The sequence below is a fragment of the Oryctolagus cuniculus genome, chromosome 17 (genome assembly GCF_051225735.1).
Source record: "Oryctolagus cuniculus isolate XC-2025 breed Fujian yellow rabbit chromosome 17, ASM5122573v1, whole genome shotgun sequence".
In the NCBI taxonomy this organism is placed as follows: Eukaryota; Metazoa; Chordata; class Mammalia; order Lagomorpha; family Leporidae; genus Oryctolagus; species Oryctolagus cuniculus.
Genome location: NC_142883.1, coordinates 48,178,495 through 48,196,269, shown reverse-complemented (window position 1 = coordinate 48,196,269; position 17,775 = coordinate 48,178,495). Strand labels below are relative to the sequence as shown.

Sequence of the window (17,775 nt, the reverse complement as noted above, 5' to 3'; positions counted from 1 at the left end):
GCGTTCCTCATTTTTGCCCCACAGAGCAGCTCTGAAGCTCAGCCCAGAAGGCTCCTCGGGACACCACCCTGGACAGGGCGGCGGCAGTGACGGCGGCGGGGCAGCCGGGGTTGCCTCCCCTCTCGATCCTTCCTGCCCCTGCCGCAGCCCTGATTTCCCGAAGCCCCTCCCAGATAAACCACAGCCACCAAGCCTTCCTCTGGAGCTCTGCTTCAGGGACCCAGGGGAGTGGGTGGTGGACCTGGAATTCGCACTCAGGTCTGAGCAACAGCACAGGCTTCGTGCTCAACCACCACCAGGCTTGCCAAAGACCCAGGTCATTCAGAGCCACTGAACCTCAGCAAGGGAGAAAGGAGGAGGAGGAGGGAGGGGAGGAGGAGGAGGAGGAGGGCCGTGAGATGTGCTGCAGCAGGAGCCCGTTCTCTGGAAGAGAAACCCCCTCCTGCTGAATTTCACTCAGAGCTGATCAGAGCCCCCCTGACCCTCCTTGGGGTTAAGCAGCTGCTTCTGCCCAGAAACCCCCACCTCAAGGCCCAAGAGTGGCTGCTGTGGCTCTCTATTCCAGCCTCCCATCCCACCCCCTAACAGGCCCCTCAAGCCCCACCCCCTGGCATCTAGGAAGGTAGGTGCTGGAAGCCTGCCAGCTCCAGCAGACAGCCACCCCACCTGGGGAAAATCACCCCCCAGGCCTCCCCAGGCTCTGAGTCACTCCCTGCCTCCCAGCCTGAGCCCAGGCAGCTGGATGAGCTCTGTGTACCCTCACTCAGAGCAGGAAGAAGGGGGAAGGGCAGCGACTCCTCCATCCCCTTGGGAAACTGAGGCCTACGGGGTTAAAGGGACAGCTCAGAGTCACAGAGCAGGAAAAGAGCCCAAGAGCCCTGGGAGCCCTGGGAGCCCCCGGGAGGCTGCTCTGATGCAGGTTCCTGGAAAGAGGCAGACGCTGGCTCCCAGAGCCCAAGCCCCACCTGCGTGCAAACACCCTCTAGGTTTATTAGGAAGAGGGTGGGGGGCCACGGTGTAGGGTTACGGAAAACAGAAGGAGCACAGAAGAGGACTCCCAGCCAGCCCAGGAGAGGAGGGCACTGGACAAGTCAAAGTGGAGTCCACCCAAATTCCTGAGGCTCCCTGAGCGCGTGCCCAGGGCTGCCCCCCAACACGCACGCACCCACAGCCTCCCGCTGGAAGGTCCGAGAAAGCAACCACCCCTCTTGGGAGCGCCTCTCCCTGCAACAGACAGGGCGGGAGAGAGGGGAGGGTGTGGTTTATGCCTTTTCCGGGGTGATGGCGGGGACAAACTACCCTAGCCTGGGGCTGGGTCCCCTGTGGATCCCAGCTTTCTCCCTTTCACGGCCACCTGTAAACACCCAGCCATCTGGGTCGGCATCTCCCTGCAGACTTTGACAGAAGCTGAACAACATCTCACGTCTGTACGCACACCCGGCGCATGGACGTGGTGTGTACTGGGCCCCACCCCGCACGGATTTCTGAGGACAGACGCCCGCCTCCCAGACAGAGCCCGGGGTGCCCTATGCGGCCCCGGCGCAGCACCCGCACGGTCCCCGCGCTCATTCACACTCACAACACACACTCGGGCGCCAGGATCCCTCGCCCGGGACGCGTGTCCTGATCCAGGCTGGCTGGGGTGAAGGCTCAGCCTGGAGCCACTGACCTTCTCACTCTCAGGCGTGAATGCAATGTCAATAGGCGGTTCACCCGGCCAGCGCGCCAGGAACCGCGCGTCCAGCCCTCTCCATCCGCAACCAAGCCCACTCTTGCTTGGCGGCGCCAGGGTCCCCCGCAGCCCGCCCAATCGCGTGCACCGTCACCACGGCGCGCACACGCGCACGCCGGCCCCACAGCTCGGAGCCCACAAAGCTGCGCCCTCCTCCCGCCGGCCCGCAACCGCCCGCACACCTGGCGGGCACGCCCGCACCCACCAGAGCCGCGCGCACGCAGCCCGAAGCCCGTGGCCCTTGCGAGGCAGGGTCCTTCGGCCACCACCGGCCCATGCCTACCTTGCACTCTCTCTCGCCCCCTCGCAACGCCGCTGCCGGCCGGCGCCCAGGTCCCGGTGGCGCCCACCCTGGCTCTCCCAAGCGCTACTGCCGCGCAGCCGCCGGAGAGGGACGGAAGGCCGGGCACCGAGAGGCGGGCGCCGGGGGCGGGAGGGCGCCGGGGGCGGGGGTACGGCGGGTCCAGAGCCCGCGCCCGCCAGGGGTGGCTCCTTCTGAACAAAGGCGCAGGGCGGGGCAGGCTCGCCCAGGGGCCCCAGGAGAGACGGAGAGCGAGCTGCCCACCTGCTCAAGGCGCTTCCTGGAGGATGGGCCCAGGGCAGTGAGGAACGAAGGTGCTGAAAAACCCATGGGCTTCCGGGTCTGTTGAGGGAGGCTCTCGCTCTCCAGCTCTCTTGGGGAGGGGTACGGTGCGCCCCGGACTTGGCGGTGAGGAGGGCCCTGGGGCTGCCATGCGCCAGGAGCGGCGTTCTGCCGCGGCCCCTGCAGCATGGAGCTTTCCGGCACTCCGTGCGCGCTCCCCTCCCAGCTTCTCCCAAACCAGGGGACCCTGAACTCAAGAAGTTGAAGGAGCGGAGGGTCCTCTAGCCTGAGCCTCTTCCACTGTAACCTCTGCAGGGACTGGCCTGACACCACGGCCCCCACACCTCCCGCCATGGGACAGCCTCCCTCTGGGGACAGCCTCACCCAGCCTCGCCCTTGCTGGCTTTCCTCTCCAGCAAAGCTTCCTCGCCCCTCCCTGGTGGCCATGGCCTGGCTCTGCTCCGGCCAGGTCGGCTACCTGCCCCCTGGAACACACCGAGGGCCAGGTGCTGGCTACCCCTTGTGCCTGCAGGACTCGGTTCCAATGTCACTTTCCCCAGAGTCCCCACACACCTGTCTCTGCTCTCCAGGCCCTGCTGCAGTGTCTCCTGCAATCTGATCACCGAGGGAAACCCTCCTGGCAACGCTGCCTCCCCACCAGAATGTGCATGCCATGGAGGCAGCACCCTCGTCTGCCTGGCGGCTCCTGCGACCCCAGAGCCTGACCCAGAGCTCCCGCAGACCCTGGGAAGCAGTGCTGGTAGCTCAAGTAATGGGGTTCCTGCCACCCACACGGGAGACCCAGACTTCCAGCTTCAGCTCAGCCCAGCTGCAACCTTGCAGGCATTTGAGTCTCTCCCTCCCTCCTTCCTTCTCTCTCTCTCTCTCTCTCTCTCTCTCCATCTTAAATAAATTTATTAAAATTTTAGGGGCTGGCATTATGGTGTAGCAATTAAAGCCACTGCCTATACATCAACGACCCATACAGGCATCAGTTTTTGTCCTTGCTGCTCCACTTCTGATCCAGCTCCCCGCTAATGGCCTGAGAAAAGCAGCAGAAGATGGCCCAGCTGTTTGGGCCCCTGCCACCCATGTGAAAGACCCCACGAAGCTCCTGGCTCCTGGCTTTGGCCTGGCCCAGCCCTGGTCATTGCAGGTATCTGGGGAGTAAACCAGCAGATGGAAGATCTCTCTTACCACCCCCCTCTAGTTCAGCCTTTCATATAAATAAATAAGTCTTTTTAAAAGTAAAATAAAACTGGCTGGCGGTGCAGCTCACTAGGCTAATCCTCCACCTGCAGTGCTGGTACTCTGGGTTCTAGTCCTGGTTGCTCCTTCTTCCAGTCCAGCTCTCTGCTGTGGCCCGGGAAGGCAGTGGAGGATGGCCCAGGTCCTTGGGCCCTGCACCCCATGGGAGACCAGGAGGAAGCACCTGGCTCCTGGCTTTGGATCAGTGTAGCGCACCGGCCATAGCAGCCATTTTGGGGGTGAACCAATGGAAGGAAGACCTTTCTTTCTGTCTCTCACTCTCACTGTCTAACTCTGCCTGTCAAAATAAATAAATAAATAAATAAAATAAAATAAAACTGAGGCCTGTGCTGTGGCTTAGTGGGTAAAGCCACTGTCTGCAGTGCCAGCATCCCATATGGGCACTGGTTAGAGTCCCAGCTGCTCCACTTCTGATCCAGCTCCCTGCTGTGGCCTGGGAGCAGTAGAGATGGCCCAGGTCCTTGGGCTCCTGCACCTGCGTGGGAGACCTGGAAGAAGCCCCTGGGTCTTGGCTTCAGATCGGTGCAGCTCCACCCATTGCGGCCATTGGAGAGTGATCCAGTGGATAGAAGACCTCTCTCTCTCACTCTCTCTCTCACTCTCTGCCTCTCATAACTCTGCCTTTCAAATAAATATATAAATCTTTTTTAAAAATTTAAATAAGTAAAACATACAAATTGTTTATTTCTGGAATTTTCCATTTACTATTTAGTGGTTGATTGGGGGCAATTGAAACTACGGAAAGGGAAAGGGCAGATTCATGAGGGCGACTGCTCTAGACTTGGGACTTGGACCTGGAATCCAGCTCCAGGGCATCTTCAGTCCCAGTTCTGCCACCTCCCCTGTCTGGGATGATGCCCAGGTTCCTGGCAGCAGCAATGCTGCCAGCGTGCCATGCTCACCCTTCCTCGAGTCACTGACAAACGTGATGAGCAGGACTCGGCTCACAGCAGCCCACTCATCAGCCGCCTTAGCTGTGCCGTCCCCCAGCCCACACCCTTCTGTGTCACCTGATGGAAGGAAAAGAACAATTTCTTGCTGAAAGTCAGAATCCCCGTCTCCTGCTGCATCACCCTCAATCCAATTGCTAATCTGAAAACCTAACCAGAGCAGCAGCCAGCAGCGTAGGGTCCCTGGAGAAGTTGCTGCTGCTGACCATTCCCCTGCTCCTCGCTCAGGGGCCCCACCCTCCCTCTCATAACCGACTCTGACCGGGGCTGATGCCACGTCGACGTGTTCATGGTTTATGGACGTCATCTTCTTCCCTACCCTGCCTCCTGCCCTCAGCCATGCGTCTTACTCTCTGAGAGGCAGTGGGCATGATTGCGAGCACTGCCACTTAGCCTCTGCCTCAGTCTCACTGTTTGAATAATGGGGAGATCAGAGATCATTGCCTTGCACTGAAGATGAAATCAATTTTGCAAAGCTTTTACAACGTGACAGAGAATAAGCACCAAAAAATAATAATAACTATTGTGGAGGCTGGCGTTTGGCACAGTGTGTTAAATGCCACCTAAAATGCTAGTGTCCCATATCAGGATCCTGGCTGCTCCACTTCCAATCCCGCATGTTGTTAATGCCCCTGGGAAGAGGCCAGGTGCTTGGACATCTGCCACCTACGTGGGAAACCTGGGTGGAATTCCAAGCTCCTGGCTTCAGCGTGGCCCAACCCTGGCTGCTGCAGCCAACTGGGGAGTGAACCAGCAGAGGGACTCTCTCTTTATCTCTGTCTCTCTTCCTCTCTCTGTAATTCTTTCAAAGTAAATGTTTTTAAAATATTTTTTAAAAAAAGAATTTCATTTTTGCCCACTTCCTAATACTCTTGCCTCAAGCTCCTGGGGTTTTTCTGCCTTTTCTCTCCATTATCTGAAATCCAACACCTGTCATCCAGAGCACGTGTCTGGTCAACCATCCATCCCCTTAACACCAGGAACAGGACCACCAGCTGGCCACAGTCACCTCTCCCAGGCTTTCTGTCGTTCCCACATCATCGTGCAATTCTTGCTCATTGGTTAGAACTCAGTCCACGGTCTACCTGCTTCCTGTCCCTTCTGAAATTGTCAGTGAGAGGCATTCAATGCTGCGCTCAGCTAAGTAGGACCATTGGCAGATTCAGGGGCAGTGGAGTCTCCAATTGTGGCTGAACCTTATTCCTGGGGCCAGCCGGGGCAGCTGCAGGAAGAGCATCAGCCCTGAGCCAGCCCACAATGTCCCCCAAACAGCCTTCCTTCCATTCAACCACCCCAGGAGGGGAGACCTGCACGTTCCTGACTGCGAGGATCCTGCCCACAGAGAGGTGCAAAGAGGTACTACTGTTGGTGGGAAGCTGGGAAGAGAGGCCCAAGGTCAGGTCTGGGAGAAGCTTTGGGAGGGGACATCTCTGTTGAGCCTGCTGACATGTTCACACCTGTCCACAGTGGAGGAGGACAAGGAGGGGGCAAGGGCCTGGGAGCTCGAATCTGAGTAGGAAAAAGCCTTCACCCCTAGCCGCAACACCAGACCCAGGACCCCAGGTGGATTTCCTGCACAGTGGAGGAGGCAGGCAAGGATGGCTCCACCCAGGCAAAGCTGGCCTGCCCAGAAAGCACACAGCCACCCTCCCTCTTAAGAGGAGCCAGCTGGTCTCCCCCTCACTGGAGACTGGTGCTCACAATGGAAGGCGGGGAAAGATACAAGGGGTTTCCCTAAAGTTCATGGGAAAAGCCAATTATGAAAAACCCTGCATGGATTTCATTTTTTTTTTTTTTTGCACCATGATAAACATATGATTAGTTGCATTTTCCATGAACTTTTCAAAGTATCCTCGTAGAATGATACCCATTTTACAGAAGAGAAAGCAGAGGCAGTGAGCTGCCCCAAATCACTCAACACATTCTAGGCTGGACGAGTACCCAGGCTGATAAACTGTCCAGGTGCTGAGAGGCCTCTCCATCACTGAGAGTCGAGTTCCCCAGGGTGGATTCATGGAGCAGCAAGAGGCAGGCTGGGAAGGACCAGCTGGGAGGAGGACCCCTTTACCTGGCGGGAGACTCGAGGTCAGCTCTGCTGAGAATGCGATGCTGCTGCGGGCTGTAGAGCCACTGGAAGGCTGTGAGCGTCCTTTCCTCAATTCGGAACCGCCCTTCCTGCACGTACCTGCGGGTGGGACAGGAGAGAATGAGCACTCGACGCCCTTCGGGGCTCCTATGGGAAGTCAGCCCCAGCGGGGACGTACAGCTGCAGGGCACCTATCCCCAGAGGCCTCACCTGCTTGTGGCCACAGCACCCCATGTCCAGGGACTGTTATTAAAATTTCCTGAAGAGGAACTAGCAAAAGGAGCAGACCTCAACTCAATAGATGGAGAAGGTTTTCCAAAGCCACTTGATCTTCTATCTCCTGGTTCATTCCCTAAATGGCTGCAATAGCCAGGTCTGGTTCAAGTCCACACCAGGAGCCTGGAACTTCATCCAGATCTCCCACATGGGCAGCAGGGGTCCAGATACTTGGGCTGTCATCTTCCACCACCTTCCCAAGTGCATTAACAGAGAGCTCGAGTAGCTGGGACTCCAACTGGCACTCTGGGGTTTGCAAGTGGCTGCTTAACTTGCTGTACCACAACACGGGTCCCCTGACAACTGACTGGTTTTTTTTCTTTTAAAGTTTTATTTATTTATTACTTCAAAGGCAGAGTTACAAAGAGGCAGAGGCAGAAAGAGAGAGAGAGACTGACTTCCATCTGCTGGTTCACTCCCCAAATGGCTGCAACGGCCGGACCTGGGCTGATCCAAAGCCAGGAGCCAGGAGCTTCTTCCAGGTCTCTCACACGGGTGCAGGGGCCCAAGGACTTGGGCCATCTTCTACTGCTTTCCCAGGCCATAGCAGAGAGCTGGATCAGAAGTGGAGCAGCGGAGACTCGAACCAACACCCATTTTAGATACTGGCACTACAGATGGCGGGTTGACCCACCAGGCCACAGCGCCGGCCCCACGTTTCCCTTTCAGTCTTGTGATCTCCCTGTGCAGAACAGATCTACAGATTCCAGACTTAATAACAGCAGAAGACAAGCATGACCCCAGCATCCATCCGGAGGGGACTGGATAAATAAACGATGGCACACACAAATGCTTGAACCACACACAGCCATAGGGAGTGTTTAAAATGAGATGTCTGAGCCGGCGCTGCGGCTCACTAGGCTAATCCTCCGCCTTGCGGCGCCGGCACACCGGGTTCTAGTCCCGGTCGGGGCGCCGGATTCTGTCCCGGTTGCCCCTCTTCCAGGCCAGCTCTCTGCTGTGGCCAGGGAGTGCAGTGGAGGATGGCCCAGGTACTTGGGCCCTGCACCCCATGGGAGACCAGGAGAAGCACCTGGCTCCTGCCATCGGATCAGCACGGTGCGCCGGCTACAGCGCGCCAGCTGCGGTGGCCATTGGAGGGTGAACCAACGGCAAAGGAAGACCTTCCTCTCTGTCTCTCTCACTGTCCACTCTGCCTGTCAAAAAAAAAAAAAAAAAATGAGGTGTCTGTGTGCATCATGCCAAGGTCTCTGAGACACATCGCTAAGAGAAGAAAACATCAAGTGCCCAGCAGAGTGTGTGATTCATGTCCAAAACAGGGGTGTGGGAATCCAGACCCACTTATCTTTACACACAGAGACTCTGGAGGCACAAAAGGTGTAAAAGTCATTTCCTAGGCAGGGGAAACGGGACGCAGGGCGGCTGAGGGCGTGGGGAAGTGATCTGTTCACGATGATCTTCCCATACAAGAGGGAGATCATCTGGTCCAAATGTGTGTGTGTGATTACAGCCTGGGGAAGTGCTAGGAAAAAGACTTGGCGGGGGTGGGTAGGCATTTGGCACAGCAGTTAAGTTGCTGCTTGGACACCCAAGTCCCAATATCTGAGTGCCTGGGTTCAAGTCCCTGTTCCACTTCTAATCGATTTCCTGCTAATGCGCACCCGGAGAGGCAGCACACGGTGGTTCCAGTCTTGGGGCCCTGCCACCCACGTGGGAGATCTAGATGGAGTTCCAGGCTCCCAGCTTCTAGGGCTGGCCCACCTCCAGCTGCTGCAGGCCTATGGAGAGAACTGTGGGTGGAAACTGTCTCTCTCCCTCTCTCTCTCTCTCTGCCTTTCAAATAAAATAAATATTTTGGTGGTGGGATCATGCATCTGCTCTGATACTGCCCACAGGCTCTGTGCTGGGGGCAGGACTTGGCAGAGCCCTCCCAGGCTGGGTCACCCTCCCAGGAGTGATAAGGGTCCTTTCACTCAGCTCCGGCTTCTACAACACAGCACGGTAGACTAGCACCTGCACAACATAAACATATTGCTCCCAGTTCTTGAGGCTGTGAAAGTATCAGACGGAGGTGCAGGTGCCCAGGGATAGTCTCTTGCCCGTCTCCACGTGACCATTTTCTGGTCATACGTTCGCGGGGCAGAGAGCAAAGTCGCCTCTCTCAGATCTCCTGTTCCAAGAGTCTCATCCTGTTCATGGGGGCTCCACCGTCAGGACCTCAGCACCCCCAAAGGCTCCACCTCCTCCTACCATCCCCTTGGGGTGGTGGCTTCAGCCCATGAGCTCGGGAGGTTCACGGGCACTCAGTGCATACTAAGGGCTCCAGGCTGGGAGGAGCTAAGACGGAGCGGAGGGCTTCCGTGGGCCTGGGCTGCCCCTGGGCACTTTAGGGAGATCAGCCCAGCTGCTGGGTGGAACAGGGCAGGGCAGGTAGGTCAGAGGCTCTGTGAGATCCAGTGATGGTTTGGACAGGGGCTTGGGGCTGGAGATGCAGACAAGCGGGAGAGCTCATGAGTGAGTGGAGGAGGTGGTGTTGAAGGACCTGGTGCTGAGTGGGACATGGTGGCCAGGGACAGGGAGCAATCTCGGCCTGAGTGACGCACCTGCCATCTCGGCAGCAGCTGCTGGTAGACTGGTAAATTTGGTTGCCTCCCAACTGTTACGGCTTTGGTTGCTTTGGAAGATGAACCGTGTGATTACATTTTCAAAGATTAAATTATTTCTTTTTTAAATGTGAAGACCTTTTCCAGTCATGAAGTTGCAGGTTGTTTGGGCCAGAAAAATCCCAGTGGCCACTCATCTGGCAGAGGGAAGAATGTGCCACTCAGGAGCCATCCCAGCTGCAGTCCTGACCCTGACGAGGGCCTCCACCAAGACCCAGCCACGCCGGCCCTCCCCTGCTCCGAGGCAGATGGGATGGACTGATCTCCACTCAGCAAAGCGGCTTCCACTGCTCTTCAGGTACCCCAGGCCCAAGTCAACCTCCCAGCTGTGGGTGAACCATTTCCCCTGTGATCCCCAGATTCACCTGTAAAATGGGATCTCTCCTCTAAGCCTGGCATCAAATCCCAATCAGCTGGTTGGTCCCATTTCAGAGTTGAAGAAGAGGAGGCTCAGGGAGGAAAAGGAACTTGTCCAAGGTCACACATGCGGGCAGAGCCAAAGCCAGGCCTTGCTTGCACCATAGCATTGGCCATCCAGTCCCGCTACCCACCACAGCGGCTCTCTCCTCCACACCATCCTTCACTCCCTTTTTTTTTTCTTTTATTTATTTGAGAGGCAGAGTTACAGAAAGAGGAAGAGACAAATAGAGAGGTCTTCCATCCCCTGATTCACTCCCCAAATGGCTGCAACAGCTGGAGCTGGGCCAATCCAAAGCCAGGAGTTTCTTCCATGTGTCCCATGTGGGTGCAGGGGCTCAAGGACTTGGACCATCTTCAACTGCCTTCCCAGGCCAGAGCAGAGAGCTGGACCAGAAGAGGAGCAGCCAGGACTCAAACCAGCATCCATATGGGATGCTGGCAAGACAGGCAGAAGCTTAGCCACAGTGGCTGCCCCCTTCTCTGTACAGAAAAGTCATCAGGTCACACTGCCCCTCAAACACAGCCACAGAGACGTCAGCCCTCCCCCATCCACGCTGCCCCCTCCACCTTCACCACTCAGACCCTTGTCCCTGCTCTGCCCACCCTGCCTTTTCTGACCTCCAGGCTTTGCTCAGGCTGTTGTCCTGCCTCCACCTCTGCCCCAAGCCTGCCGCCCTGTTCCACCTCTCAGACCACGCTGCCTCCGAGCCTCTGTCCCCAGCCAGGCAGCCAGAATCCAAGCCAGCGTCAAGGTTCCTGCACCGCTCTGCTTAACCTTGATCACCTCGCTTCTGTCTGTTCGCCGGTACATGAGTTATTTATGTGCCCGTCTGTCTCCCTGCTAAAGAGCACAACTGTGTCGGATTCATCTCTGAAAGCTCTTGCCACCTCCTCACACGGCTCCCTGGTCTTCTGGGCCAGCCTGGTGTAAAAAAATCACAAGACAGCAGTGCCCGGCTCAGGATGTCCAGGGGAAACTGACACAGACGATCTCCATCAGCAAGCCCAATGCACGCATTTAGTGAATGCACTTCCAGAATTGGATCACACTGAGTGGAAGGAAAAACAGACCACCCATCCATCCACAAACATCTTCCCTATGAACCTGCTATGTATCTGAAATTGAATAGCACACTAAAGGAGACAAATACTGCAGAGGGTTAACCTGTTAAGCTACCATAAGCCAGTAAAACTTGAGCAAGAGGGGCTGGTGTTGTGGTACGGCAGGCTGTGCCGCCTGCAATGCGTGCATCCCAAATGAGTGCTGATTTTAGTTCTGGCTATTCCAGTTCTGATCCAGCTCCCCGCTAACGTGACTGGGAAAGCAGCAGACAGAAGATGGCCCAAGTATGTGGGCCTCAGCCACGCACAGGGGAGACCTGGATGGAGTTCCTGGCTCCTGGCTTTGGCTTGACCCAACCCCAGTCATTGCAGCCATTTCGGGGGTGAACCAGCAGATACAAAAGCTCTCCCTCTTTGTCTCCCTGCCTTTCCAATAAATAAAATTAATCTTAAAAAAAATGGGGGAACTGGTGGACAGCCTGTGGGGACTCTGTACTAGCCCTTCAATTTCTCTGCAAATCTAAAACTGTTCTAAAACATAAAATTTACCCAAAAAAGACCAGTACCCATGATAAACAGCTTTTACAGAACAATTTGAAAAAAAAAATACAAAGATAAAACCATTCAGAGAACAAAAAAGGAAAGAGGAATGACTAATTTATAAACTAGAAATGCAGATGACCTAGAAAAATGAAAAAATGCTAAAACTTCTAAGTAGAAACATGAAAATTACAGCAAGCAGAGATTATTTTCACCAGTGAGTTTGGACAAGTGTTTTTTTTTTTAAGGGCTACCTATATACATATTTATTTAGTTGAAAGAGTGACAGAGGAGGAGAGGGAGAGATAGAGACAGAGACCTTCCATCTGCTGGCTTGCTGGTTCACTCCTCAAATGGCCACAACAGGAGCTTGGAATTCTATCCAGGTCTTCCATGTCGCTGGCAGGGACCCAAGCACTTGGACCACCCACTGCTCTCTGACACATTAGCAGGGAACTGGATCAGAAGCAGAGCACCTGGGACTTGAACCACTCCGTGATATGGGACGCAGGTGCCACAAGCAGTGGCTTAACCCACTGCACCGCAATCTCAGCTCTTGGCCAACATTAAAAAGTCTTTTAATCCTACTGTGAGCAAAGTTGTGGTCAAACTGGCATCTCACACAACACTGGATTTAAGATGAGATGGTCAGGGCCATGGCTGTGGTATAGCAGGTTGAGTCACTGGCTGCATATCACATGAGCACCCATTTGAATCCTGTATGATGTTGGTTCAAGTCCCAGCTGTACCACTTCTGATTCAGCTCCCTGTTAATGTACCTGGGAAGCAGCAGCAGATGGCCCAAGCACCCTGCCACTCATGTGGGACACCTGGATGGGGTTCCAGGCTTCTGGCTTCAGACTGGCCCAACCCCAGCAGTTTCAGCCATTTGGGGAATAAACCAGCAGACGGAAGAGCCCCCCCCCCCATAATTCTACCTTTCAAATAAAATAAGCAAATCTTTACCCAAAAGAGAGCGAGCACCTGATTTGAGTCCCAGCTCCACTCCTAATTCCAACTTCCTGCTAATGTGCACACTGAGAGGCAGCAGTGATGGGTTCAGGTACTTGAACCTCTGCCACCCGCAAGAGAGATCTCAACTGAGTTCCAGGCTGCTGGTTTTAACCTGGCTCAGCCCTGGCTGATGCAGGTGTTTGGGAACTCGGAGAATGAGTCAGCAGATGGGAGCTCTACTTCTCCCAATGTATCATAAAACAAATGCATAAGTAAATAATTCTTTAATTCATAAGCACCGGTGCCGCAGCGCTGGTACTCCAGGTTCTAGTCCCCGTTGGGGTGCCGGTTCTGTCCCGGTTGCTCCTCTTCCAGTCCAGCTCTCTGCTGTGGCCCAGGAAGGTAGTGGAGGATGGCCCAGGTGCTTGGGCCCTGCACCCACATGGGAGACCGGGAGGAAGCGCCTGGCTCCTGGCTTAGCAGCCATTTGAGGAGTGAACCAACAGGAGGAAGACCTTTCTCTCTGTCTCTCTCACTGTCTAACTCTGCTTGTAAAAAAAAAAAAAAAAAAAAAAAAAAAAAAAGGAGGAAATGGACATCACCACTTTTGTAGCCCACAGACCATTTTGGGTGGAGTGGAGCCAGACCCAACGCCATAAGTAGACAGGTGGCCCAGCCTGGCCAATCAGAGCATCCCATCCCTTTGATCCCAGTAATTGGTTCAGGGAGGGTCATGTGACACGGCTCAGGCCAATGAGGGAAGATCATTGGGGCGGAGTCTCTGAGGAAGGGAAGCTAGCTTTCCAGGGGGTTATTAATCCCCAGGGTCACCCACAGCCACTGAGGACCACCTTGTTTCCAGGAGAGTTAGAGAGCCAAGCATGATGGGCGGCATTACCTGAGCACCTGAAACACTGAGCGTTCCTGGAGTTTGCAGTTCTTTGAGCCAGTAAATTTCTTTGTTTAAAATCAGTCACAACTAAGGAGCAAAAGAATCTGGGCTGAAGGGAAGGAAACCAGACTCCAGGCGAGTCCTGGGACCAGGGACCAAGGCTGGGTCTGGAGGATACGTGGTCCTCACTCCCCCGCCCCAAGCATGCGCTCTTCTCCAGCGGCCGGCGAGGGCCACACAGCGAATCATGTATCACCAGGCCCGGGACGGCCCCCACAAGGTGCCAGGGGCAGGGCTGGGGCGGGCTGAGGCGAGGCAGAGCAGCTCTGAGCTCTGCCCTGTTCAATCTCTCCTGTCCTCTTCTGAGAGGTGAGAGGTGAGGACGCCCTGGGGCCCTGGCTGGTGTTTCATATTGGAAGGAAGACAGCCCTGAGCAACCGCTTGCCCTTCGCCCGCTCTCCAAACACGTGACTTCTACTTGTATGTGTTTTACACACTGCAGTTAGGTTTGAAGACTGGCTCTATTGCTAAATAATCAACTTGGAAAACGGCTGTCCCTTCCTGCTCTGACAGCATGAACTGGCATGTGTAGCCACACCATCCACGACGCAAGACAGGGGAACAGTCAAGCCCTAAGTCCCAGGTTCAAACCCTGACTCTGGCATCTGCTTGCTGAGTGACCCTGGCTCCTCGTTTTGCCTGTTTTCTCATCTGTATAATGGGGGTGCGAGTGAATCCTTACTATTACAGAGTTCAAGGAAGTGCTCAGAAAGCCTGGCTTGCTGATATTGATTATTGATACTGGTATTCGGTATTGGACTGGTGAGATGTTCCCGATCCTGGTGTGGATGAGAAGACTTGGGGTGGGGAGGGGTCCCAACCCCGTGGACCTCCCCTTTGACCCTCTCAGTCCCCCTCCCTGAGCGCTGTAAGTCAGCCAGGCAGAGTTCAGGCCGCTGAACACGCGGGAGCCCAGCCCAGGTGATTCCGCTGCGGTGCCTCTCCACCTGCAGTCGGGTAACCTGACACCAGCGGCCTCTGATTTCCCAGCCTGGGCGGGGCTGCGGCGGGAAAGGGGCAGCCGCCCGTCTTCGCTAGAGACCCCTGCCCCAGCCCTCACCTCCGAGGCCCCCTTCAATGAACCCGAAGACTCGTTGTGCAGGTGAGTTGGGGCGTCTCTCTGAACGCAGCTCTGCGCCCTCTTGGGGCCCTAGTCCATGGTCCAACTCCGGGCGGCGGAAGAGGGAGGCAGAAGGGGACCCCGGTGTGCAAACGGGGAAGCTGAGGCGGGAGAAGAGGGGAGGAAACCCCGCCAGCGCGCCTGTGGACGGAGATCTTGGGTCCCTCCAGAGCCTAACGTCTCGAACGGGGTCCCCGTCTCAGCTCCATGTCCGCGGAGAGCCGCACAAACCCAGTGCCTGGACGCGGGTGGCCTGGGTCAGGCAGCCCCGCGCCTCTCTGTCCACCCCGCAGCCTCGGCTCGGGAAGAAAGTTTGGGCCAGCGCCCCCACTCCTTCCCGCACAGGGCCGGGCCTCGGGGCGCGGGGCGCGCGGGATCGCGTCCGCGCCCGGCCTCGCGGTGCCCACTCACCAGCGCACCAGCTGCCAGCGCTTCTCCCCCGGCGCCCGGCGGCCCGCCATGCCTCGCCCGGCCCGCTGCTCCCAGCCCGCGCGGCTGCCGCAGGGCCAGTGCCGAGGGCGCGCTCTCCCGGGCGGGGCGCGGCGCGGGGCCGTGCGGGCGGGGCGGACGCGAGGCCACTCGGCCGGTGCCCAGGCGGTGCGGAGGGCCCCGCGCGGCTGTAGGCCCCGCCCCGAAGTCCGCAGGACCTGGTGGCCGCGCTCCGCCCAGCAGCGCGCAGGATGGCACCCGGCCCCCTGCACGTCCTCCCCGGCAAGCAGCGCCCCATGTCTCTGGAGCACCAGGCTAGGAGTCAGGCTCTCCAAATTCTGCAAGGGAAATGCGGCTTGCTGAGTGACGAGGCAATTCATTTCATCTTGCTGGGCCTTCCTCTACCTGCCCATAAAGTTAGGACCAAAAATAAACAAACTCTAAAAGCCCAAAGTAAAAACTGGTGCGCACTACAAATGATTAAAGCACTTAACTTTATGTGAAAGACAAAGAGATCTCCTGTCCACTGATTCACTCCACAAAGGATCCCAACATAGCCTGGAGCTAGGAACTCAATCGGAGTAGCAGGGACCCAAATACTTGAGCCATGTCGGCCGCAAGGTGCGCCTTAGCGGGAAGCTGCAGCGCCGGTGTCCCATATGGGCGCTGGTTTGACTGCTCCACTTCTGATCCAGCTCCCTGCTAATGTGCCTGAGAAAGCAGTGGAAGATGGCCAAGTCCCTGGGCCCCTACACCCACGTGGGAGGCCTGGAAGAAGCTCCTGGCTCCTGGCTTCGGATTGAAGCCATCTGGGGAGTAAACCAGTGGATGGAAGATTCTATTTCTTTCTCTCTCTCTCTCTCTCTCTGTCTCTCTCTCTCTCTCTCTCTCTCTCTCTCTCTGCCTCTCAAATAAATACATAAAAGTTTAAAAGAAAAAAAAAAAAAAACCAGCAGACCCAGGACAGGATCCCAGAGACACTCCTACATGGGCTCCAGGTGTCCCAAGCTGGAGCACTAAGCCAAACACCTGATTAAGGTACATTAACTAAGCAGTGATTACAACAATACGGAGTTGGCCTACCCCGAGCGTCAGCTCCATCAGGCCTTTCCCCTACCTCCACCCCAGGGTTTGTTCATTCCTGGAGTGGAGAAGAAGCCAGCACAGCCCACACATTCCTGGGAGCGTGCGTCCCAAGCCTGGCTTGAAGGAGCTGAGTTTCAGAAATGCTGTTACTGGGAAACTCTGGATTCACTGCCTCCCATGTCAGGACAACCTGCATGTCCTTTGTGACACAGAAATTTGAGGCAGGGAAACGAACAAACTAGCTCCCAGGTTGAGATCCAGGGTGTGTACCTCCCTCCCAGGGGGCCGGGAGCCCTGGCCAAGTGTCCAGTTGAAAAACTGGTATCTGCCTTCTATCTGTAGGCACCCTTCCCCAGGGTCCAACAGAAACCGAGATAAGACGGATCCTAGCAATCCATCCCAAGGCATTCCGCTGTGTCTCCACTAAAGAAGTGCCGAGAAGCCACCAGCCACGAAGCCTGTGGCCAGCACAGAGGTAACTGCAAGGATCGGGGAGGAGACACAGACAAGGTGGGCTGGCAGCTCTCCTTTGACCACTAAGTGGAGGTCGTGAGGCCGGCGATTCCCTTAGAACATAAGCTTCCCCCAAGAATCAATTCATGCGGAGATCAAAGAAATATCCCAAAGGTGCCTGCACTCTGTGTGTGTGTGTGTGTGTGTGTGTGTGTGTGTGTGTGTAACACAGGCAAGTGCTTCAAAACATCCATGGAAAATGGAATTGTTATTTTGGTACAAAAAAATTGGGGGCTGGCACTGTGGCATAGCAGGTGAAGCCGCTGCCTGCAGTGCCAGCATCCCATATGGGTGCTGGTTGGAGTCCCAGCTGCTCCACTTCTGATCCAGCTCTCTGCTGTGGCCTGAGAAAGCAGTAGAAGATGGCCCAAGTGCTTGGGCCTCTGCACCCACGTGGGAGACTTGGAAGAAGCTCCTTGAGTCCTGGCTTCAGATCGGCGCAGCTCCGGCCATTGTGGCCAACTGGGGAGTGAACCAGTGGATGGAAGACCTCTCTCTCTCTCTCTCTCCCTCTCTGTGCCTCTCCTTCTCTCTGTGTAACACTCTGCCTTTCAAATAAATAAATATTTTTAAAATTTTTGAAATCTATGTATATGCCAGCGCCGCGGCTCACTAGGCTAATACTCCGCCTTGCGGCGCCGGCACACCGGGTTCTAGTCCCGGTCGGGGCGCCGGATTCTGTCCCGGTTGCCCCTCTTCCAGGCCAGCTCTCTGCTGTGGCCCGGGAGTGCAGTGGAGGATGGCCAAGTACTTGAGCACCGGCCGCAGTGCGCCGGCCGCAGCAACCATTGGAGGGTGAACCAAAGGCAAAGGAAGACCTTTCTCTCTGTCTCTCTCTCTCTCACTGTCCACTCTGCCTGTCAAAAAAAAAAAATTAAAAAAAAAAAAGAAATCTATGTATATAAAAGGTTGTCAAAAGTTTTCAGAAAATACATATTATGAAAAAACTTAGAGAGATCCTCCATCTGCTGGCTCACTCTCCAGATGCCTCCAACACCCAGGGCTGGGTCAGGCCAAAGCCAGGAGACTGAAACTCCATCTGGGTCTCTCACATGGTGGCCCGGACGTAAGTACCTTGAGGAGATTATACTAAGTGGAATAAACCAGTCAGACAAGGACAAATGCTATATCTTTCCACTTAATATGAGTACCTGCAGTAGTCAAATTAGTAGAGACAGA

At 55.8% G+C, this 17,775-nt stretch overlaps 1 protein-coding gene and 1 long non-coding RNA gene across 6 annotated transcripts in view; one reads left to right on the top strand and one right to left on the bottom strand.

The window, feature by feature from the left end:
• The window catches only part of RAP1GAP2 (RAP1 GTPase activating protein 2), a 217,900-nt gene extending 202,775 nt beyond the window's left edge, over window positions 1-15,125 (bottom strand). The window contains exons 1-2 of one of the 4 annotated variants that reach the window (XR_016223931.1): window positions 14,980-15,125; window positions 6,603-6,719 (exon numbers count right to left, since the gene is read on the bottom strand). Coding sequence is in view for 1 of the 4 variants with exons in the window: in XM_051824520.3 (XP_051680480.1) it covers window positions 6,603-6,719; window positions 14,980-15,029 (167 nt within the window). In the remaining 3 variants the exon portion in view is untranslated. Of the gene's footprint in view, window positions 1-1,669; window positions 1,820-2,015; window positions 2,127-6,602; window positions 6,720-14,979 lie in introns of those variants that run through there. The other 3 variants (XM_051824520.3, XM_051824524.3, XM_051824523.3) reach the window with 3 other exon arrangements.
• On the top strand, window positions 13,249-17,175 carry LOC149121222 (uncharacterized). Of its 2 annotated transcripts, none has more exons than XR_016223933.1 (3): window positions 13,249-14,550; window positions 16,426-16,558; window positions 16,953-17,175. It is a non-coding gene; the product is annotated as an uncharacterized LOC149121222 (long non-coding RNA). The 2 variants fall into 2 exon arrangements; XR_016223932.1 differs by having other exon boundaries at window positions 13,253-14,550; window positions 16,927-17,172.
• Window positions 17,176-17,775: the final 600 nt, after the last annotated feature.